The sequence below is a fragment of the Haliaeetus leucocephalus genome, unplaced genomic scaffold (genome assembly GCF_000737465.1).
Source record: "Haliaeetus leucocephalus isolate CR32 unplaced genomic scaffold, Haliaeetus_leucocephalus-4.0 Scaffold195, whole genome shotgun sequence".
NCBI classification, from domain to species: Eukaryota; Metazoa; Chordata; class Aves; order Accipitriformes; family Accipitridae; genus Haliaeetus; species Haliaeetus leucocephalus.
In genome coordinates, this window is record NW_010972631.1 from 5,431,236 (window position 1) to 5,449,441 (window position 18,206).

General features: G+C 37.7%; 1 protein-coding gene across 2 annotated transcripts in view; it reads left to right on the forward strand.

Annotated features, from left to right (window-relative positions):
- PHIP (pleckstrin homology domain interacting protein) overlaps positions 1-18,206 on the forward strand; it is a 113,685-nt gene that overhangs the window by 28,206 nt on the left and 67,273 nt on the right. For both annotated transcript variants that reach the window (XM_010565760.1, XM_010565759.1), the window contains exons 8-15: positions 3,712-3,933; positions 4,534-4,634; positions 11,583-11,653; positions 12,464-12,564; positions 12,678-12,718; positions 13,863-13,961; positions 16,014-16,167; positions 17,025-17,159. In XM_010565760.1, the coding sequence (XP_010564062.1) occupies positions 3,712-3,933; positions 4,534-4,634; positions 11,583-11,653; positions 12,464-12,564; positions 12,678-12,718; positions 13,863-13,961; positions 16,014-16,167; positions 17,025-17,159 (924 nt within the window). The remainder of the gene's footprint in view (positions 1-3,711; positions 3,934-4,533; positions 4,635-11,582; positions 11,654-12,463; positions 12,565-12,677; positions 12,719-13,862; positions 13,962-16,013; positions 16,168-17,024; positions 17,160-18,206) is intronic.

An 18,206-nucleotide genomic window follows, 5' to 3' on the forward strand; every position in this document is an offset into this window, starting at 1 on the left:
TTGAAAGTGGCCTGAACTGCCAGGTTCGAAGGGTTGTGATTAGTGGCACGAAGTCCAGCTGGAGGCCAGTCACTAGGGGTGTACCACAGGGTTTGGTACTGAGGCCACATTTTCTTTAAGGACCTGAGTGATGGGACAGAGAGTACCTTTAGTAAATGTGCAGAAGATAACAAAACAGGAATGGTTGATACATCATCCTGGGCAACCTTCTCTAGCTGACCCTACTTGAGCAGGGGGGTTGGACTAGATGATCTTGAGAGGTCCCTTCCCACCTCAATGATTCTGTGATTCTGTCCGTCCATTGCTGTTCAACTCTACAGACTCTGGTTGTTTTCCCTGTGCTGGCACTGTAGCAGTCTAGCAGTTAGATAAGGCAAATGTGTACCACAGAATCTCGGTGTGGAAGTTTTATGCATAAGAAGAAATAATATAGGCTGTACCATTGCTCTCCTTACCCAAGAGGCAGAAAATGTAATTATTAACAAGCTTCACTTATCTCCTTTGTCAAATAGACACGTCCCTGCAACAGTCCCCCTTATGACAAAGTTTTTAGAAGTAGAAATGGGCTGTTGCTTGCAGTAACTAAATGACACTGCACAAGGGAGCAGTCCTTGGTTGAGTGTTGAGGTTAAATGTTCAGAGCAGTACTCTTCTGTAATGCTGATTGCTCAGCCGCAGTGTCCTTAGAGGACCAAAGAGAAATGTGAAATCTCAAATGGTACTTTTCTGTTTGAGGGATGAGGGACCTTCTCTTAATAGAAGTACTTGTTTAAAATGAGTATGCAGCTACACAAGAGGTTTTTTGACAACCTTAATTGGAGGCTCAGATGCTTATGCCAAAAATGACTAGGGCAGAGGTGTGGGACGAGTTTTCTTGCCCACATCTCTGCGTTCATGGGTGCACCTGTTGAATAGTTGGGAAGAAAGAAAAGTCATGCCCTTACAGTCATGCCCACCTGAGGAAGAGTAGAAGCATGACAGCTGGTAAATCAAAATTACCTACCAAGGCACTCCAGAAATCAAATACACAGTAAAGTTTTAAATTATCTTGATTTTGCATGTCTGGAGTCCCCCTGCAAAACATTCTGCTGTGTTAAAATGTCACTAATGCTCCAAAGTAGCCTTTTTGCTGATGCTAAAGACCCTTCTGGAGAGAAGCAACCTGCATTTGTGTTCTGTAGAAAAATGTGCTCTCTCAATGTACCTAAATGCAATCAGTCTTCTTTTTACTATTTCAAGAACTGGGGCTGTATTGTATCTTGTTGTGTTAAGAGATATTTGTCTTGTCTGAATTAATACAAATGACATAGAAGGAGAGAAACTGCTGTGGATAACTGCCTGTGAGCCAGAAACAACTTTTTGTTCACTAAACGAAAAGTAAGCCTGAGGAAGTTGCCTGGTTTGCAGGGTATTGTTACAAATGAGAATGGGTGTATAATTGTTAGGTAACGGCAGGTAGGCTGTTCCCCTCCTTCTCCCAGATAGTAGTTTTGAATCTGAACTAATGTAATGAGTAGAATTCAGCTATCCTTTCAAGTAGAGAACTGATTTTTTTTAATAGTAACAACATAAAAGAAGTTAAGGAAATACGGGGAAATAAATTGTCTGTTCATCAGCGTTAATGTAATCTAAATAGGCTGGTCAGTATTTATTAAAAAAAGGCAAAAAAAAAAAAGGCTTTCCAAATCCTTTTATGTGTTCCAAAACCTGCAGGATGTGTCTGGGTTCCTTTTGAAAGTGTTTCCTGAAGTGTTTGCCTGGCTTCCCAGCGGGACTGCTCTGCTTCACACATAGTGGCTGTGTTGGTGAAAACTTCCCAAGCTGGTTATAGGTGTCCTGGGATTGGGCTGCCCAGAACAGTAGCTAAATTGAGCCACGGCAGTGTGGGATTTCTATAGTTACAGGAATGTACTAAATAAGGAAAATATATGTCATTTACTTGTTTACAGAAGCTGTAATGTTGAAAATAGTATCAGTAGCCTCTAAATATTTTTTGAGACTTTTGGTCATTCACTGAATGCTTACCAGTCTTTTAAAAATCTGGCTGTTGGTCCCTGTACTTTGGATACCTTTTTTTATAAAAGGTGGGCGATAGTATTGTCCTGCCTTCTGACTTTAAAGAATAAATACTAGCTGAACTTGTGCAGAGGCACTGTAAGTAGATGGAAGAGTCAAAACCCAGGTGGAATTTTGTAATGATGGTGTCACATTGTAACTTGCAGCAGCACCTGTGTGTGTCCAGTAGCAGATCAGTGCTCCAGATGTTAAAATCCAACACCCAGCTTTGTATTGCTTCTGAACCTAAGCAAATAAATGTTTACAGCAAACCTCCTCTTTCAGTGTCTCTGTGCAGTGTTCAAATGTCAATGTGTTGAGCAAGGTGCAAAGACTTTTAGGGAGGTGCAGGAATGCAATGAAAAATGAAGGGCTGAGTTGTGAAATTTTTGCTAGGGCTGTGAACTTGTTGTATACAGGCAAGCAGCTGTTACTGTGGTGTGGGAAGACCAGCAAAACGTTAGTTAAGTATGAATAGGTAGATGAAATGTCTGAAGTTTGTTGAGAAAGAGTGGTCATTTCAGTGTTTGTTAGTGTGAATATCAAAGCAGATTTATAGTATTTTGACTTAATAATGGAATAGCTGTTCATACAGGCTCTTTACTTCACTGTTACTGTGGTAAGTGTATGTCATGGTTTAACCCCAGGCAGCAGTTAAGCACTACGCAGCCACTCACTCACTTCCCCCCCACCCAGTGGGATGGGGGAGAGAATTGGGAAAGAAAAAAAGTAAAACCTGTGGGTTGAGATAAGAACAGTTTAATATGACAGAAAGGAAGAAAATAATAACAACAGTAATAAAATGACAATAATAATACTTAAAGGATTGGACTATACAAAACAAGTGGTGTACAACGCAGTTACTCACCATGTGCCCACCAATGCCCAGTTAGTTCCCAAGCAGTGATCCACCCCGCCAGGCCAACTCCCCCCAGTTTATATACTGGGCATGACGTCACATAGTCTGGAATATCCCTTTGGCCAGTTTGGGTCAGCTGTCCTGGCTGTGTCCCCTCCCAACTTCTTGTGCCCCTCCAGCCTTCTTGCTGGCTGGGCATGAGAAGCTGAAAAATCCTTGACTTAAGTCTAAACACTAGTTAGCAACAACTGAAAACATCAGTGTGTTATCAACATTCTTCTCATACTGAATCCAAAACATAACACTCTATCAGCTACTGGAAAGAAAATTAACTCTATCCCAGCCAAAACCAGGACACCAAGTATACTACTAACGCTGGTAGGGCATGAAGATCAAACTAGGAAGATAAGGAACGTAAGTGGTTACAATGCTAAATGGCAAACATGTTACTAATTCATAATTCATTTTCACATTTAATGTAAATTTTCATTTTAATGAATTGCAACAGCTTCTTCAGTTTGTGCTGGAGTTTTGGAAAAAGTGTTTTACTGAAAAGCATAAATCCAACTTGCTGTAGGATTTGTGATCTGTATTAAAACGCATCATGCTTTGTATATACTATTGAGAATTAATGTAATCTTGTGTTTTGAATGCAGTGTGGAAAACTGTTAAAAGCATGGGGGGGGAATATTTATCTGTGTATGCCACTAGTTCTATTTTTCAGTTCATTGTGTTAGTTAACTGTAATATCAAAACATCTAATGGTGTAGTTGAAATGATTTCTACCTTACTTCTAGGGATCAGATGATTGCCTTGTAAAAATCTGGGCAACAGATGATGGAAGGTTGTTGGCTACCCTGAGAGGGCATGCAGCTGAAATATCAGATATGGCAGTGAACTATGAAAACACCATGATAGCTGCGGGAAGCTGTGATAAAATGATCAGAGTTTGGTGCCTTCGAACTTGTGCACCCTTAGCAGTTCTGCAGGGCCACAGTGCATCTATAACATCGCTACAGGTAAGTTTTTGCTTTGCGAACTCACCCTAGCAATAAAATGCATCATTTGACTGAAAAACGAACCACCTGAGAATGTTCTGTGTAATGAAAATGCGTGCCTGGCAACTAAGCCATGAAGTGAGAAGGAATTTTCACAATACATATTTCACAATACATGTGTTTATTGTCAAAATGCCTGACCCTCGAAAAATGCCAGACATAATCCTTGTTGAAAAAAATTGTACAACACACGTGGGCAGTTCTGTTTTGAAGTATCATTCCTTTGCAGGCTGTGATTCTCAGCACAGGTACATTAAGAACTGTGGTCACTGCTGGATACTTTGGTTTGTTTCCATTCAGAGTTGCATGCTGTTGCACAACTTGGGTTGTGGGGAGGGAGAACCCAGAGTGTTTTGGCAAGTAACCCAGAAGGGTTGTTCTGAAGGAAAAGAGTGACTCTGAGCAGCATCGTGTTATTTTTGTGTTCATTGCAATTTATTTTCCTTAAGTATGGTTTGAGACTTTTTTTTTTGTGAGAAGTCAATGACTTGAGGAACTTCTTAGCACATCTGGAACAGATTAACAGGAGACCTTTTCTTTTTTCTTCCCCCCTCCCCCCAGTTCTCTCCACTGTGCAGTGGCTCAAAGAGATACTTATCTTCAACCGGGGCAGATGGAACAATATGCTTTTGGCTGTGGGATGCTGGCACCCTTAAAATAAAGTTAGTTGCTATTTTATTTGTTGCTATTTCTTTTTTTGTAAATAAGAATGATGTACAAATGTTGGAGAAAAATTTAACTTAAACAAAACTTGTCACTGGCTGGTTCACTGTGTGGTTGTCGGGTATGATCTATTTCTGACGTAGCTAATAGCTTGCTTTCTTATCTTTTAAGGACTAAATTGATAATACAACTTTTTGTGGAGTGAAGCAAGTAACTGTATACCCAGTTTTGCTGTTCTCTGTTATTTTAGTAAAAAAAGTCTAATGATTTTTTTTTTTGTAATGTGATGTCAAAATTGGTGCTTTTTGGTTTGTTCTCACCTCTTAATCCCAAATGAAATGTAAATTATGTTGATAAAATGATTGCAATTTACACTTGAAAATCCAATATTTTTTTTTTGGAGACAGTAATGTCCTAGTATAAATTAGGATGGGGTATTTTTTATGTTTGTTCTTTCATTATCTGTATTATCTTTTCCTAGTTGCTCTTTGCTGCAGCATGGTAGGAGGCAGAATTCTTGGGCAGCTGTGTATTGGTGGCTGAAGTTGAGCCTGAAATTTCTGCCTTCAGAGTTTAAGATATTAAAAATGTTGTTAGGACCCTCAAATAGAGATAGTTTTTTGTTGTTGTTGTTGTGTTGGTTTTTTTTTTTATAAATTAACTTGTTCAATGGCTTTCAAATGCTTTTTTGCTCCTTCCTTTTCTTTATCACGAAACACCTGTAGCTTAAAATTGCAAATAGTTGTTTTAGTAATAATTAGTGATTTAGTTTTGGGGATGGAATGTGCTCTTAGAGATATATTCTTCTGGCAGGTAGGTTCCATTTTCTTGTAGTTTTGGTAATTGCTGTTAGAATCTCTTTCTTGCAGTGTGCCAAGGTTATGCAGGGCTTGTAGGTATGCTTGCATAGGTACTTCTCTAGTTGTCTGGGCTTTAACTATTTTAGTGTTCTCTGGGCGTTTTGGCTCTTTTTTTGATACTCTAGATGAAGCTGCTTCTCAGGCTGTTAATCCTCTGCTGCCTGGCGCATGCAGAAATCAAAGTAAGACTCTCCTCCTTACTGAGGAGAGGAGAAAACAGCTTACATGCTTATTTTTAATGTATGAAGGAGAGGAGTTGCCACCACATTATTTTTCTAAGTTCTCTCACGTCAGAGCTCTTGTTGACAAGATGAAATCTTAATATGCCTGATTTGTAAACCTTTCGAGTCCACATGTTTCTCTCCCTTTCTTTTCCCCTTTTTTTCTTTTTTCTCTTTTTCCTGAGTAAAGTTTGAGTCTATGGAATTGAATTTTGAAACAAATAATGTTATTAGAGAATAGTGGAATCCATGATACTTAGGTGGGTTATACTATTATGAACTGGGAGATGAATATTTAGAAATCACGAATGTTTGGATGAGTCATGGAGTTGGATGGGATTTGTCTTGAGGTAAAACTTAGGGAGTGAGAAAGCTGGTGTCAGTTATGGTAGGGGATTCTCAACTAATTCCTTTCCATGGTGATACATAAATGTAGAATAAAAATTTTTAGTGAGATGCACTTAGCAAATATTAAAGGAATAAAATATTTTTGAGTAATGCTTTCATGTATAAGTAGTTGCAGCAGATGTGATTAGACAGTGGCATAGAGAAAACAGATTAGTTCAGCTGTCTTGTGCAGTACAGCAAGGAAGTGGTCTGGCAACCCAAGTCATGCCAGTGATTCATGTTGCTGAACAACAGAGTGCAGAGTAAGTTTCGAGACTGGAATTTGTACCATCCTTACCTTTTGTTGTGGAAGTATTTTGAAGATTTTGCTTGAAAAGACAGAGGAACCCTTTAAGCTGTGTTTCTTCAGTCTGGAAAAAGATGAATGCATGAAGATGAGACATGTACAGCCATGAGTGTCTGGAGGAGGGCATATGATGAGTAATTGCTTGTTTGCCCTTATTGTACTAGAGGGTATCAAGTGAAGGTAGCCAATTCCAAACTGGAAGAATATGGTTCTTTACAAAACGTGCAGTTAATTTATGAAACTCCTTGCCACAGGGTATTATGCATTACACGAAGATATTAAAAGGCATCGCTGTGTACTTTTTCTGCTCTTACACATCCAGTCTTGGCTACTTTGGAGGCAGGATACTGGTCTTAGATCTTTGTTTGAACTTAGTAGAGCTGTGAGGTATTTGATGTTTTTTGATTCAACCTACAACTTGTTAAAAATATGGTAAAGTCTAAATAAGAAACAGGTCTTTTGGGACTGGAACTTAATAGTATGTTACAATATCAAAATAGTCAGACACCCAGAAAAGGCTTAAAGTAGCTCTTCTGGAATTGAACAGTATGCTAGTTCAGGGGAATTTGTTAGTTACAGGAAGCTTTACATAATGTGCTAAACTGTAAACGCTGTCATGCTTATTCCAGTAAACCAAAATAAATGATACTGGGAAACTTAGAGTCCAGTGTAATTTTCCACAGGGAGGCTGCATTGTATGGACAGTGCATCTCCGTAATTAGTGTATGTTGTCATAACAGTTTTTGATGAGGTGATTGTACTTCCTTACATCTTTAGATCTGGATCTGCTTCCAGAGCTGTGGAAATATGTCAGGTTCCCTCCACATCCATTCAGTAATGTGCTGGGGAAAAACGAGTGCCAGCAAGATAAGAGCCTCAAAGGAAAGAAAGATTCCCATTAATTTTTTTCATAAGGCCCTTTGTGAGGTTCTTTTTTTAAAAATGTGATGTGTAGGCCATCTGGAAGAGAAAATAACTGGTGGGGTGGGAAGTTTGTCCTTCCTTTTACCGCTATAGTAAAAAATACAGGCTTGCTTCTGTTCAGTATCTCTAAAAAAGAGGAAGGCTGGCAGAGAAAATAAGATCTCTTACAACAATTGTTTAGGCTCTGAGCTTGCTGCCCTGTATCTTGGTTCTAGCACCACTCCCACCCCAGGAAGGAGAAATAGGAGCTTTCAAGCAAGACCAAAAGATCTAAGTAGTACAGGTGAGGGGTGCTGTCACATGCTTAAGTCAGAACTTGATTTCATCCTCCTCCTGAGCATGACGGCAGCCTATCCTTTAAGAATACGATTGCTGTCAGTGATGAAAGTGTGTTACTAAGTTGTCCAGTATTTTAAATGGGGACTGGTGCTGAAGTCTTAAAATTTCAGCTGCTTAAAATAAAAAAAACCCGACAACATATATACCCCACCTCCTGCTTTTTATAGTCAGCACTACTTGAATCATCTAGCAGGGAGTTAAGATTAACAAGATGCTGGGTAGCCTCATGATGATCATGTGGTTGATTGTAGTTTCAAGACGATTGGCAGTGCCAGCAGTACTTCACTGAACTTTTTAATGAAATATGGGAAAGGCAGCGTTTGGATACGCTACTGTGTTCAGTGTGCTCTTGAATTAAAAATAATCAGTTTTGTTCTTAACTATGCTGAAAACTGTTTCAGTGGAACCCAGCTTGGGTGGTTAAGTCTACTGGATCAACTCCCTGTGTTTAACTGAAAATTGGACTTAGTCCCTCCTGGGAGAAACTCCCTCTGAAGGGACTCTTTCCCTGTCAGCTTCTTCAGGAGATGAGGAAACTCGAAATTGTTCTTTATTCCCCACTTACAAGATGAAAATATTATGGAGCAATTATTTATCTCAACAGATAACGAATAATTGGAAAACTCACTACTTTGAAAACTAGTATTTGCCATTAAAATGGACTGTGACATCCTTTAAGCCTTCTAATGTCTAGTGCCCTACCCCAGTTCTGTTTTCTATTTGTTTTTTTAATCTCTGCAAATGTTTATTTTGTTTCATTCTTAGATGGCAAAAATCCTTGTATTCAGCTTTGCCAGCAGCTCTGCTGCAGAATTAATAGTATCTCTGAAATTAGAGGCTTTCAATGTTGGTCTCCCAATTTTTTGATAACCTTGTTAATTGGAGCATGTTCAATATCTAGGTCACACATACGGCCCAGACAGGAGATGCTTGGTGACTGAGCTCTGTTTTGATAAACTGCGAAAGGACACATTACAGTAGATTTGGTGCCATAGGATGAAACACAGACATTGGCATGGCTGGCCACAAAATTCTCATGTTGCTCAAAGGAGAGTGATCAGCCTTGTTCACATGCTTCTGTGACTAGTGTGGATGCATGTTCTTCAGTATTAGAGAGCCTCCTGTTATTTCAGTGAGGAGATTTCTGACTAGGCAATTACCATGTATGCCTAAAAGCAGTAACATTCCAGGTAGAGTAATTTGGTTTCCAGATAGAGGAATGGTAAGGTTGGTTGTTGCTGCAGGTGAGGAAGTCAAAGAATGTGGCTCAAACAAGATTAAGGGGAAAACAATTAAAATTTAGGCAATCAAGACTTTCCCCATATTTAGTCTCCTGTTACTATTCTGAATGGCAATAGAAAACACAAGAGTTGGATCCTATATCAATTGACAGTAGGGAGAAGAGAGAAAATCAGCCTTGGGTCATCAGAAATTGAAGAATAATCTGGCTCAAGTTTAGGGGAGAATTATTACAACTGGTCAGTGCATCAAAGTTAAATTAGTTGCACTGCAAAATGTTTCCATATGTATTTTCTCTGAGAAGGATGCTGAGTTTTCTTGTTGTTCTTCTGCCACCTGTTTGGATCACAAGTTTCCAGTGTTAGTCTGTTACTGGCAGACCATATGAACAAGGCAGCAGAACTGTCTCACAGATTTGGGTAGAGGAGTTTACTATACTGCTTTTCTCTTCTATTTTTTCCCCCATAATTTTAAAAAGAGGAAAAAAACTTAGGAAAAAGACGTGCTGATGATTTTGATGTTCCTGTTTTGGGTAAGGCGTTGATTTCTCAATTGTCATCAGTGTGGTGTGATACTTCCTGTCTGCTTTCTTAAGCAGAAGGCACTTGATGTTAAAAGGGCTGGTCATGCGTCAGATTTTAAATATGCTGAACCTTATCCATTAGCTTGTGAACAAAGACTTAATCTGGAGAGGTTATATCACACATGTGTTTTCTGGGAAGAAGTCTCGCTTGAGCCACTACCTGTCCAGAGTGAGGTTAGTCTGCAGGGCTTGGATTAGGTAACCATTCCTGCGCTGTTGCTGCATTTTGAAGATGAACTTGAGACGTTTATATGGGTGAGCGTGTCCCTTAGTTGAGGGCACATAGACCAAATTGCTTCTTTGTCCGCTGCTCTGAGTGCAGATAATTTTTGACTGCAGCCCTTCTCATTTCTGGATTCATGTTGAACTTAATACAGGTCTCTTCCAGGAGGAAAATGGTTTACCAGGGCTTTTCTGGACCTGTCTGTGAAATGTTTGTGAAGGTATCTTGGTGCCTTCCAGCCACTTAATAATTGGATTGAGAATGTTTGTAAAGCAAAACAATTAGCTTTGTTTCTTTATGTTGCGAGAAATTATGCTTTTGTTCCCTTCCCTTGCTTCCGAAAAATACTGATTGCAGAGGTCATTTTGCAAAGACCACAGTCTGCTCTATTGTAAAAGAATGCCATAATCTTTTGTCTCCTAATGTCTAAAATAACACACATTAGAGAGACGTAAGTTGGAGGATTTAACTTGGTTATCCAAACTAGAACATAAGTGCGTACTTGCTCTATTTTGCAGCTGTCCTAACTCCAAAGGCAGAGTTCACAAACCACAGTGGAAGAAAACAGCAGCCTTTTTATCTATTTACACTTGCTCCAAATTATGTAAGCTGCATATTGAATCATCTGATAGTTCTTTTTACGTCAGTATCTCAGTTAAGAAGGGTTTCAACTGTTTCGTAGAATAGGTCTTTGTCTTGTTTAGTGTATGTTGTTGTGAAGTTTCCTTGTTGTGAGTCTGCAGGGAGTTAGCTTAAAACTCCTAGAGGAAAGTTCACAGAAACAGCCTATACTGAATGGACAATTCAGAGAACGATTTCTTAACTGGTATTCCTGGTGTCTATTGCTTTGTTTTATGCACTAAGGTTTAATGCTTACTACTTTCTTTGAGGGAGCAATAGCTGATTAATGGAGAAAGGTCTCTTATGCATCTGCCTTCAGCTGAAATGAATTATATGGACCATTTTGCTTTTAAAAGAGAAAATTTTGAATAAGTTATGAATATGGATTCTTTTATGTTAAAACAAATCTTTAGTGATGACACTTGTGGGTGTAATGCTGCTGTTCTCTAGTAGGTTTATTCTTTGAGTGAAGATTGCAGATGGCATACTATGCAAGACCACCTACTGATTTGAGGTTGCTGCAGTGCATGAGCAGAATTGAAGTAATGATTGAAGAACCAGATCTGATTTGTTTTGGTTTTATACACTCTTAAAATGCCAAATCCATTGAAGCTTTAGTTCTGCTTGCACGTCAGGTTCTGAAATGCCTAAAAGAAAGCACAGGCCATATAAAGTAAAATTCCTTACAAACTTCTAGCTATTGTCCTGACATTCTTTGGGCACTATTTGAAACTAGCCCACAAAGAATGTATGTCCTCTGAAGAAAGTGGTATATTCTAATACTGTGGAAAACCTCCAAATTTATTAAAATGTCTTTTGTATCCTTTTCTATAAAGAGTGCGAAGCTCTGTTTCTCTCTTGTAAAAGCAGCCATGTGCTGCAGGAGAAAACCAGAGTTCCCGCACACCCAGTGGTTTAAAACTGACCGTCACGGGCAACTGGCTCCAGTGTCTGTTCTGCTTTGCCAGTGACTTAAGGAGAGTGTTTTGTATAGCAATATTAGAGGGGAACAGGTTTTAAGTTGTGATACAACTCTCCTTGATACATGGATTACTTAGTCCATCTGGATATCTTAGTTTTCTAAAGATCAGATCATGAAGCATAGTCACACAAAATTGTTTATAGATGGGCAGCCATCTGTTCCTTCATATTTAATTTTGTCCTTCTGTGCTTTATTTCTAAGACACTGACTTATTTTTTGAAGCCCTATTAGGAAATTATTTAACTGTTTCTCTATTTGTAGTCCAAGGCCAACAAAGTTTACAGAACGCCCTCGGCCCGGAGTCCAAATGATCTGTTCTTCTTTTAGTGCTGGTAAAAGACTTTTTTTTTTTTTTTCCCCTTCCTTTTTCTCCCTTGTATCAATATAAGAAGTCATTTGGAGAGTAAAATGAAGTACAATACAGTTACTGTAGCATATTTCTTGTTAATAAGATGGAATTGAGTTAAAGTAGCTATTAAAAACCCCCAGATATTTAAAATAGAAAATCAGAATCTATGAATTAACTCTTGGTGATACAGAAATTCTTGAAAACAGTTAAATATAAAATGTTCACAGTAAGTCACTTGTGACTGCAAGTCTCTTAAAACATGATATATACCTTTTTCTTAGAGTGATTCTGAGAGTTGGCTTTATCTGAGATGGAATTTATAGGGGTTGGGACAAGAGGGTGTTGATTACCAGGTTCTCATGGTCTGAATTTCATTGATTCCAGAGTTGGCAATTGAAGAATGCAACATAAATAATTGGATAAAATATCAAAATGACAGAAACTTATTTTCAGAAGGGGTACTGGAGCTTTAGTTCCATTCAGTTTTTGTTAAGATAGAGGCTTCTAAGGGCTTAGTCACAAACAAATAACTGTAGTTAGCTAATCTTTCAGATATAGCTGCAGATGCATATTTATCTGACAGCAAATGTGAAATAATTCAACTCCAGTTAAACCTTTTGAGTTTCTAAATCTTGTTTTTACTTAAAGGTTAGTTACAGGAATAGCTGAAATGAGATACAGTTATAAGTGTGAGGGAATACATTTAAGTATTTGATGTTACAGCTGTTTGAAAATACTGTAATAACATTAGACTGCCTTTTTTTCTTAAGACTTATCTGTTTGTTTTTCTCAGGTGGAATGTTTTTGGCCACTGGGAGTACAGATCACATCATTAGGGTTTATTTCTTTGGATCAGGTCAGCCAGAGAAGATATCAGAGTTGGAGTTTCATACTGTAAATACTTTTTAAAAATTACATATGTATTTGATTAAAATAATAATTTGGATAAATTGAGATAATTTGGAATCACATTTGTTTTTTTTTTTTTCCTACTTTTTTTTATATAGGACAAAGTTGACAGCATTCAGTTTTCTAATAGTAGTAGCAGGTAAGCACACGATTTATTTATTCAGAGCTAGTTTTTGGACATTGTGGACATTTGTAAATAGCAGTTTCTGGAAGTAGTTATGGAAAAAAAAATTGCTTTCTGTTTTGAGGTTCATCCAGTAAAATCATCTATAATTATTGGATTTTCACTGTTCTGTTTTCATAATACTCCTTTTTCAGTTTTACAGCTGTTTTCATTGTAATAAATGATTAAAGTATTTTGAACTTGCCGAAAATAAGGAGTATAAAAATACTTGAGATTCTTTTCTTAAGAAATATATGTGTATATATATTCACATATAAAATACATGCATCTTTAGATATATTTAAACCTTTTTTCAGTTAAGTGACTGCTGGGTACAGGAAAACTATCAAACTAGATCTAACAATATTTTGTTTAGCTAGCCCAACATTTTTTCATGTTTCACTTTAAGTTCTGGAGGTTGAATGTGAAGGATGCTAAAGAAAAGAGTTCAGTTTGTTACGAAGTTTCTGACACTTCATTTAGTTGATGTTCTAATGTACACTTTTATTATGATATAAATAGTTGTAAACCAAGCTTCATTGTGCTCCACCCACCTTTTTCTCGTCCTTCTACCTCTGCACCCCAAAAAGGGGGAAGAAAAAGGTGGGGGAGAAACTCAAGCTGGGAAACACTTCAGTAAGTGTCATAGTACTTAACACACAGTGCTAGCTTACTGGGAGTATGTTTTGTTTGTTTTAAATCATGTCTGCACTTCTGCTTGCAGGGCTCTCTTGGCCCTTAGACATTTTTACCCCTTAACTTTTTTTCTATAGCTTTACCTGGTGTGATAGGGTCAGTTTTTTAGAATGCTCATTGGGTTATGGCGTCCTGTGCCAGAGCAGTGTTATAACTCAGCAAGGTGCACCAAAGGTCAAAGTACAGTTAGTTTGGAAGGGGCTCAGGGTAGGGAAGCAGGTTCCACTCTTTGCAGTCCTTCTATTATTACTGGTATGGGAGTGTTTTTCATTTCAAACCAGTTGTACAGCATTCTGACACTGTTTGGACTTCTTACTTATAGCTTCCTTTTTTGAGTTCTAAATTCTGGAACTTCAATTTTCAAGTGCCTTTTCTGTACAGATCTGCCTTTGATCTCTGAGTAACCTTTTTCCTCTTTTGTTAGATTTGTGAGTGGAAGCCGTGATGGAACAGCACGAATCTGGCAATTTAAGCGAAGGGAATGGAAAAGCATTTTGTTAGATATGGCTACTCGCCCAGCAGGGTAAGTAATATAAAATGTTCTGCTACCAGATAGATACTTGAAGGCCATTGATATAATTTGCTGACTTACTTTAAGGGGGGGGGGGAGAAGAGAGAGAAAGGGGAAAAAAGGGGGGGGCGCTTCTTAAATTATTATTGCTTAAATGCATATTATGCTTGTTTAGCTCTTGAAGTCCAGTGAAAACAAATATTTGACTACATATTCATCTGTGGAAACTAGCTTGTCCTGATAATAGCTCCACTGGTATTTTGATTAGATTAAAAGAATAAAAGATACTCAAAACCTGTTAAAGGTCAAATTTATATGGCATTTTACTTAGGTACTTATTTCTGGAGCAAGAAAACCAGATCAGATCTGTTCTTGAGACTGCTTGCTTTTTAGTAATACTTAAAGATAGTGTGGAATCTGCATGTCCAGGAAAGCAGTATTGGGTTCTTTCATACCACATGCCAGAGCAAGAAAAGCGCTTGCTGTGTAATGGGTTCTCATTTGTTAAAACAGTCTTGAGAATTTAGAAGGCTTTGTAGGTGTGGGAAACTTCTGTACACTAGAACAAGCAACAAAAGAGGCTTGAAGATGAAGAACAACTTAGTAGGATTTGTGGCTTGCACCTTTTTATTTTGGCATGGAGGAAATGTTTTCCAACTGACATACATTAGAAAGATTTAGAATAGGTTTAAGGGGTAAACCTTTTTCCCCTTAACTGATCATACTGAGTGGTTTGAAGGATGATATTTAATAGAAGAAAAATTAAAATGGTTTCAGGAGTAATCATGGAAAGATGTCTGAGAGACCAAGAGAGAGATGGAAGAGAAGGCTAAATAAGCTATAATTTAGTTAGATGTTTAGATTGGAGAGTATTTTGTCAGTTATGGGCAGATTCAACAGAACATGAATATAAAGCTGTTCGACAAGAGTGTATAAACCACTGGTACTTTGAGACTGAGTTACTTTGTCTTGAAAATGCAGCCTGTAAAAATTCTTGGTTTTAACTGATGCTGGGAAAAATAGGAATGGATTCTTCTTCATTGTGGTCACAAATGCTGATCTTCTTTGAGAAACTGAACTCCTCATTTCAGTAAAGCACCTTTAGCTGAATTCTGTTCTGCCCTTTTGACTAGAGGGATAAGTGCAGTTCCAAATTTGATCTTTTCTGCACAAGCACAATTTTATCAAGCAAAATGAAATTGCTGCACTGAAAGGAAAGAGTGAATTCAGCTTATAAAACCTCCTGGGTTCTGCATTGAATCCAGAAAGGAATCTGGCTATAACCACATTTTCTATTATCAAGTTGTACAGTATATACTATTGTGTAATGTATTGTAGTGCTTAGTATGTGGAAGATTCTATATGTTGTCTGCCTACGTGGTGGTAACATGCTATTGTTTCATTTGGTTTATGTTTTCCCAGAAATTAATGTGCTAGAGAATTCAATGATGATTCATCTTTAAACCACACTGACAAAAATGTAATTTTGGAGTATTCTTATAGATTATATTACAGATGGCTAGTATTTGGTTTTCTTAGGGATAAAAATAAAATACATGCAAGATTAAGCACCATTATTACCGATAGTAGTGATGTAAGGGTGGTGCTATAGTACTAAATATAGCCTGAGATTTAATTCATTTAAAGGTATCAGAATACTTCTCTCCTTATTTGTACCTACTTCCTAGAAATACTCTCCAGGACAAATTACTGTTCACTGGTTGACTAGTTTGTATTCTCGCTCTTCAGATGTCACAACAAATACTGTAGTTATCAAATTTAATTGGGTTAGGTCGTGTATAAAGAAGGCATTTTCTGGAAAAACGGATCAGCATATTCAAGATATTAAGAGGACCCTATAGTCATTCTTTAAACATCTACAATTCTTTGTGGTTTTATGTGCTACATAATGGAAAACATCTTGCATTTCTCAAGTTTCTTGAAGGAGTAATGCTTCTATTCTTAATAATAAAGCAAAATACAGAAGTATTTTCACTTATCATGGACATAAAAATGTTTCGGCAAACTAGGATTGCTTTGAAACTTTTTGCTCTTTTGTTTTAGACAAAGTCTACAAGGAGTTGAAGATAAAATCACAAAGCTGAAAGTGACCATGGTGGCATGGGACCGCCATGACAACTCTGTTATAACTGCAGTAAACAACATGACTCTGAAAGTTTGGAATTCTTTCACTGGCCAACTCATTCATATTCTCATGGTAAGGTGTTCCGTCTTGATTTACTAATCCTGAATGCAAATTTTATGTATGAATCATCAAAATTCTTCCTTTTGCATTTTTTTTCTGTCTGAGAACTGCCTTAACAAATGTTTCCAGATAATTAAAGTTTAATAGAGATGTCTGTCAGCTGCTTATTAGAAGATAAAGCTTTAAAGTCACAAATAACCATTGCTGTTCAGGATGTCTGAAACTAATTTTGGACTTTCTTTTTTTCCAAAAGTGCTATCTTGAAGGAGAGAAGGAAACAGTTATTTCTTTTTACCTTAATTTAATGTGACAATTGTAATAGTCTTCTAGCTAGAATAAATCAAACAACATTTTTACTAATGTGTGATACTTTTTTTTAACTGAGAAAATAGGTATTTCTAGGTAACTAGATGCTCCGCTAGAGATGGAAATATTTCCTGCAAAGCTTTAAAATTTAGTATTGATTTTGGAGATGTTGTTCTCTAACTTCTAGTTATATATTTGATTCTTTACGGGTTTATGTTAAATTTCTAACTGCTAGTCTGCCTAAACAAATAGAAATCTGCCGAGTGTTAAGACCAAAAATACCAAGCGTTGTGAACTCTAATCTTTTAAAATCATGGCAAAAGTATTGAGACATACTTGTTATGAGGTGACATACTTGACATACCTCTTAGGAACCTAAAATTACAACTGGAAAGAGAAGAGTATAATATGCTGCTACCAAAAAAAAAAAAAAAATTGTGGTCAGAGTAGTTGTTCTTTGCTGGACACTTTCATAGGCTAATGATATGGTTTGCTAGTGTTACTGTATTGAATTTTTGAGTGAGACAACCCTCTTGTTCATCTTGCTGTATCTTTAATTTCAGGGACATGAAGATGAAGTGTTTGTACTTGAACCTCATCCGTTTGATCCAAGAGTTCTCTTCTCTGCTGGACATGATGGAAATGTCATAGTTTGGGATTTGGCAAGAGGGGTCAAAATCCGGTCTTACTTCAACATGGTAATTATTGTGCTTTATGCAGATATGCCAAAGCAACCTTTCTAAACCTTTTGCTTTTAGTACATTCTTATGTAGGCCATCTTGAAGCATGTATTTGTGTACAGTGCGAGATCCTGCATCCGGTGAAGTCAAGAGAAATTCCTATTCAGTTTAGTGGGGCAAAGATTAAATCTGTAAAATGTAAAAAGTTGTTTCTTTGGCTGTATTTCATAGTGTCATCTTTCTATATGCTTCATCCACATGAAGTTGGAGTGTTAGTTACATTGTCAGAGAACATGCATAAGAGACATGGTGACAGAGACCCTCCTTTAGTGCTCTGTTTCCTGCCTGGGGAACCAAGGTGGAACTTGGTTTATTTTTGCATTGCTAATTCTTAATCTGGCTAAAGCTCTTCAGGAGTCACCTGATCTCATACAATGTTGTATGCTGCCTTGGCCCATTGGACTGAATGCTGTCAGCCTTTCTGTGTAGAGCTCCTCCACATGCAGGTTTCAAATTTGGTCTGTTCTGCAGTAAACTAATTCTTCTGGAAGATGGATGCAATAGGTATTTCCATCTGGTTCTTGATATTAATTGGGTCTTTGTACATATCTTTCCTCAAAAAGGTAATGATGTGTTGTGCAATTCAGACTTTGTCTCCCGGAGAAAATTACCAAAGTCTTTGTAGAATATGAAGAATCATTGAGAATTCTGAGAGTAGGCAAATGGGCTTCATCCAGCCTTCAGCCGTAGTGGAATGGCAGTCTTGGAGCATAAAGAAGATCATCTGAAGAAGACACCTGCCATAGATCTACTCACAAAAAAGAAAAAGGGCATTTAAAAATGAAGTCAAGCCAAGAAGGTCACTCTGAACCTAAAGAAAGGTTTTGAGTTGTGCTGTGTGCAGTACAGTTCATAAAGTCTCTGAGGAAATTCTGCCAAGCTAAATGGGAGAGAGAGCAGCCTAGACTCCTTCAGCACTGACCTAGGTTCAGTATTGTTCCCTCTGGATTGATTTCTGTAACGGAACTTATGAAGGATCAGAGACAATCATCTTGGAGCCATGAG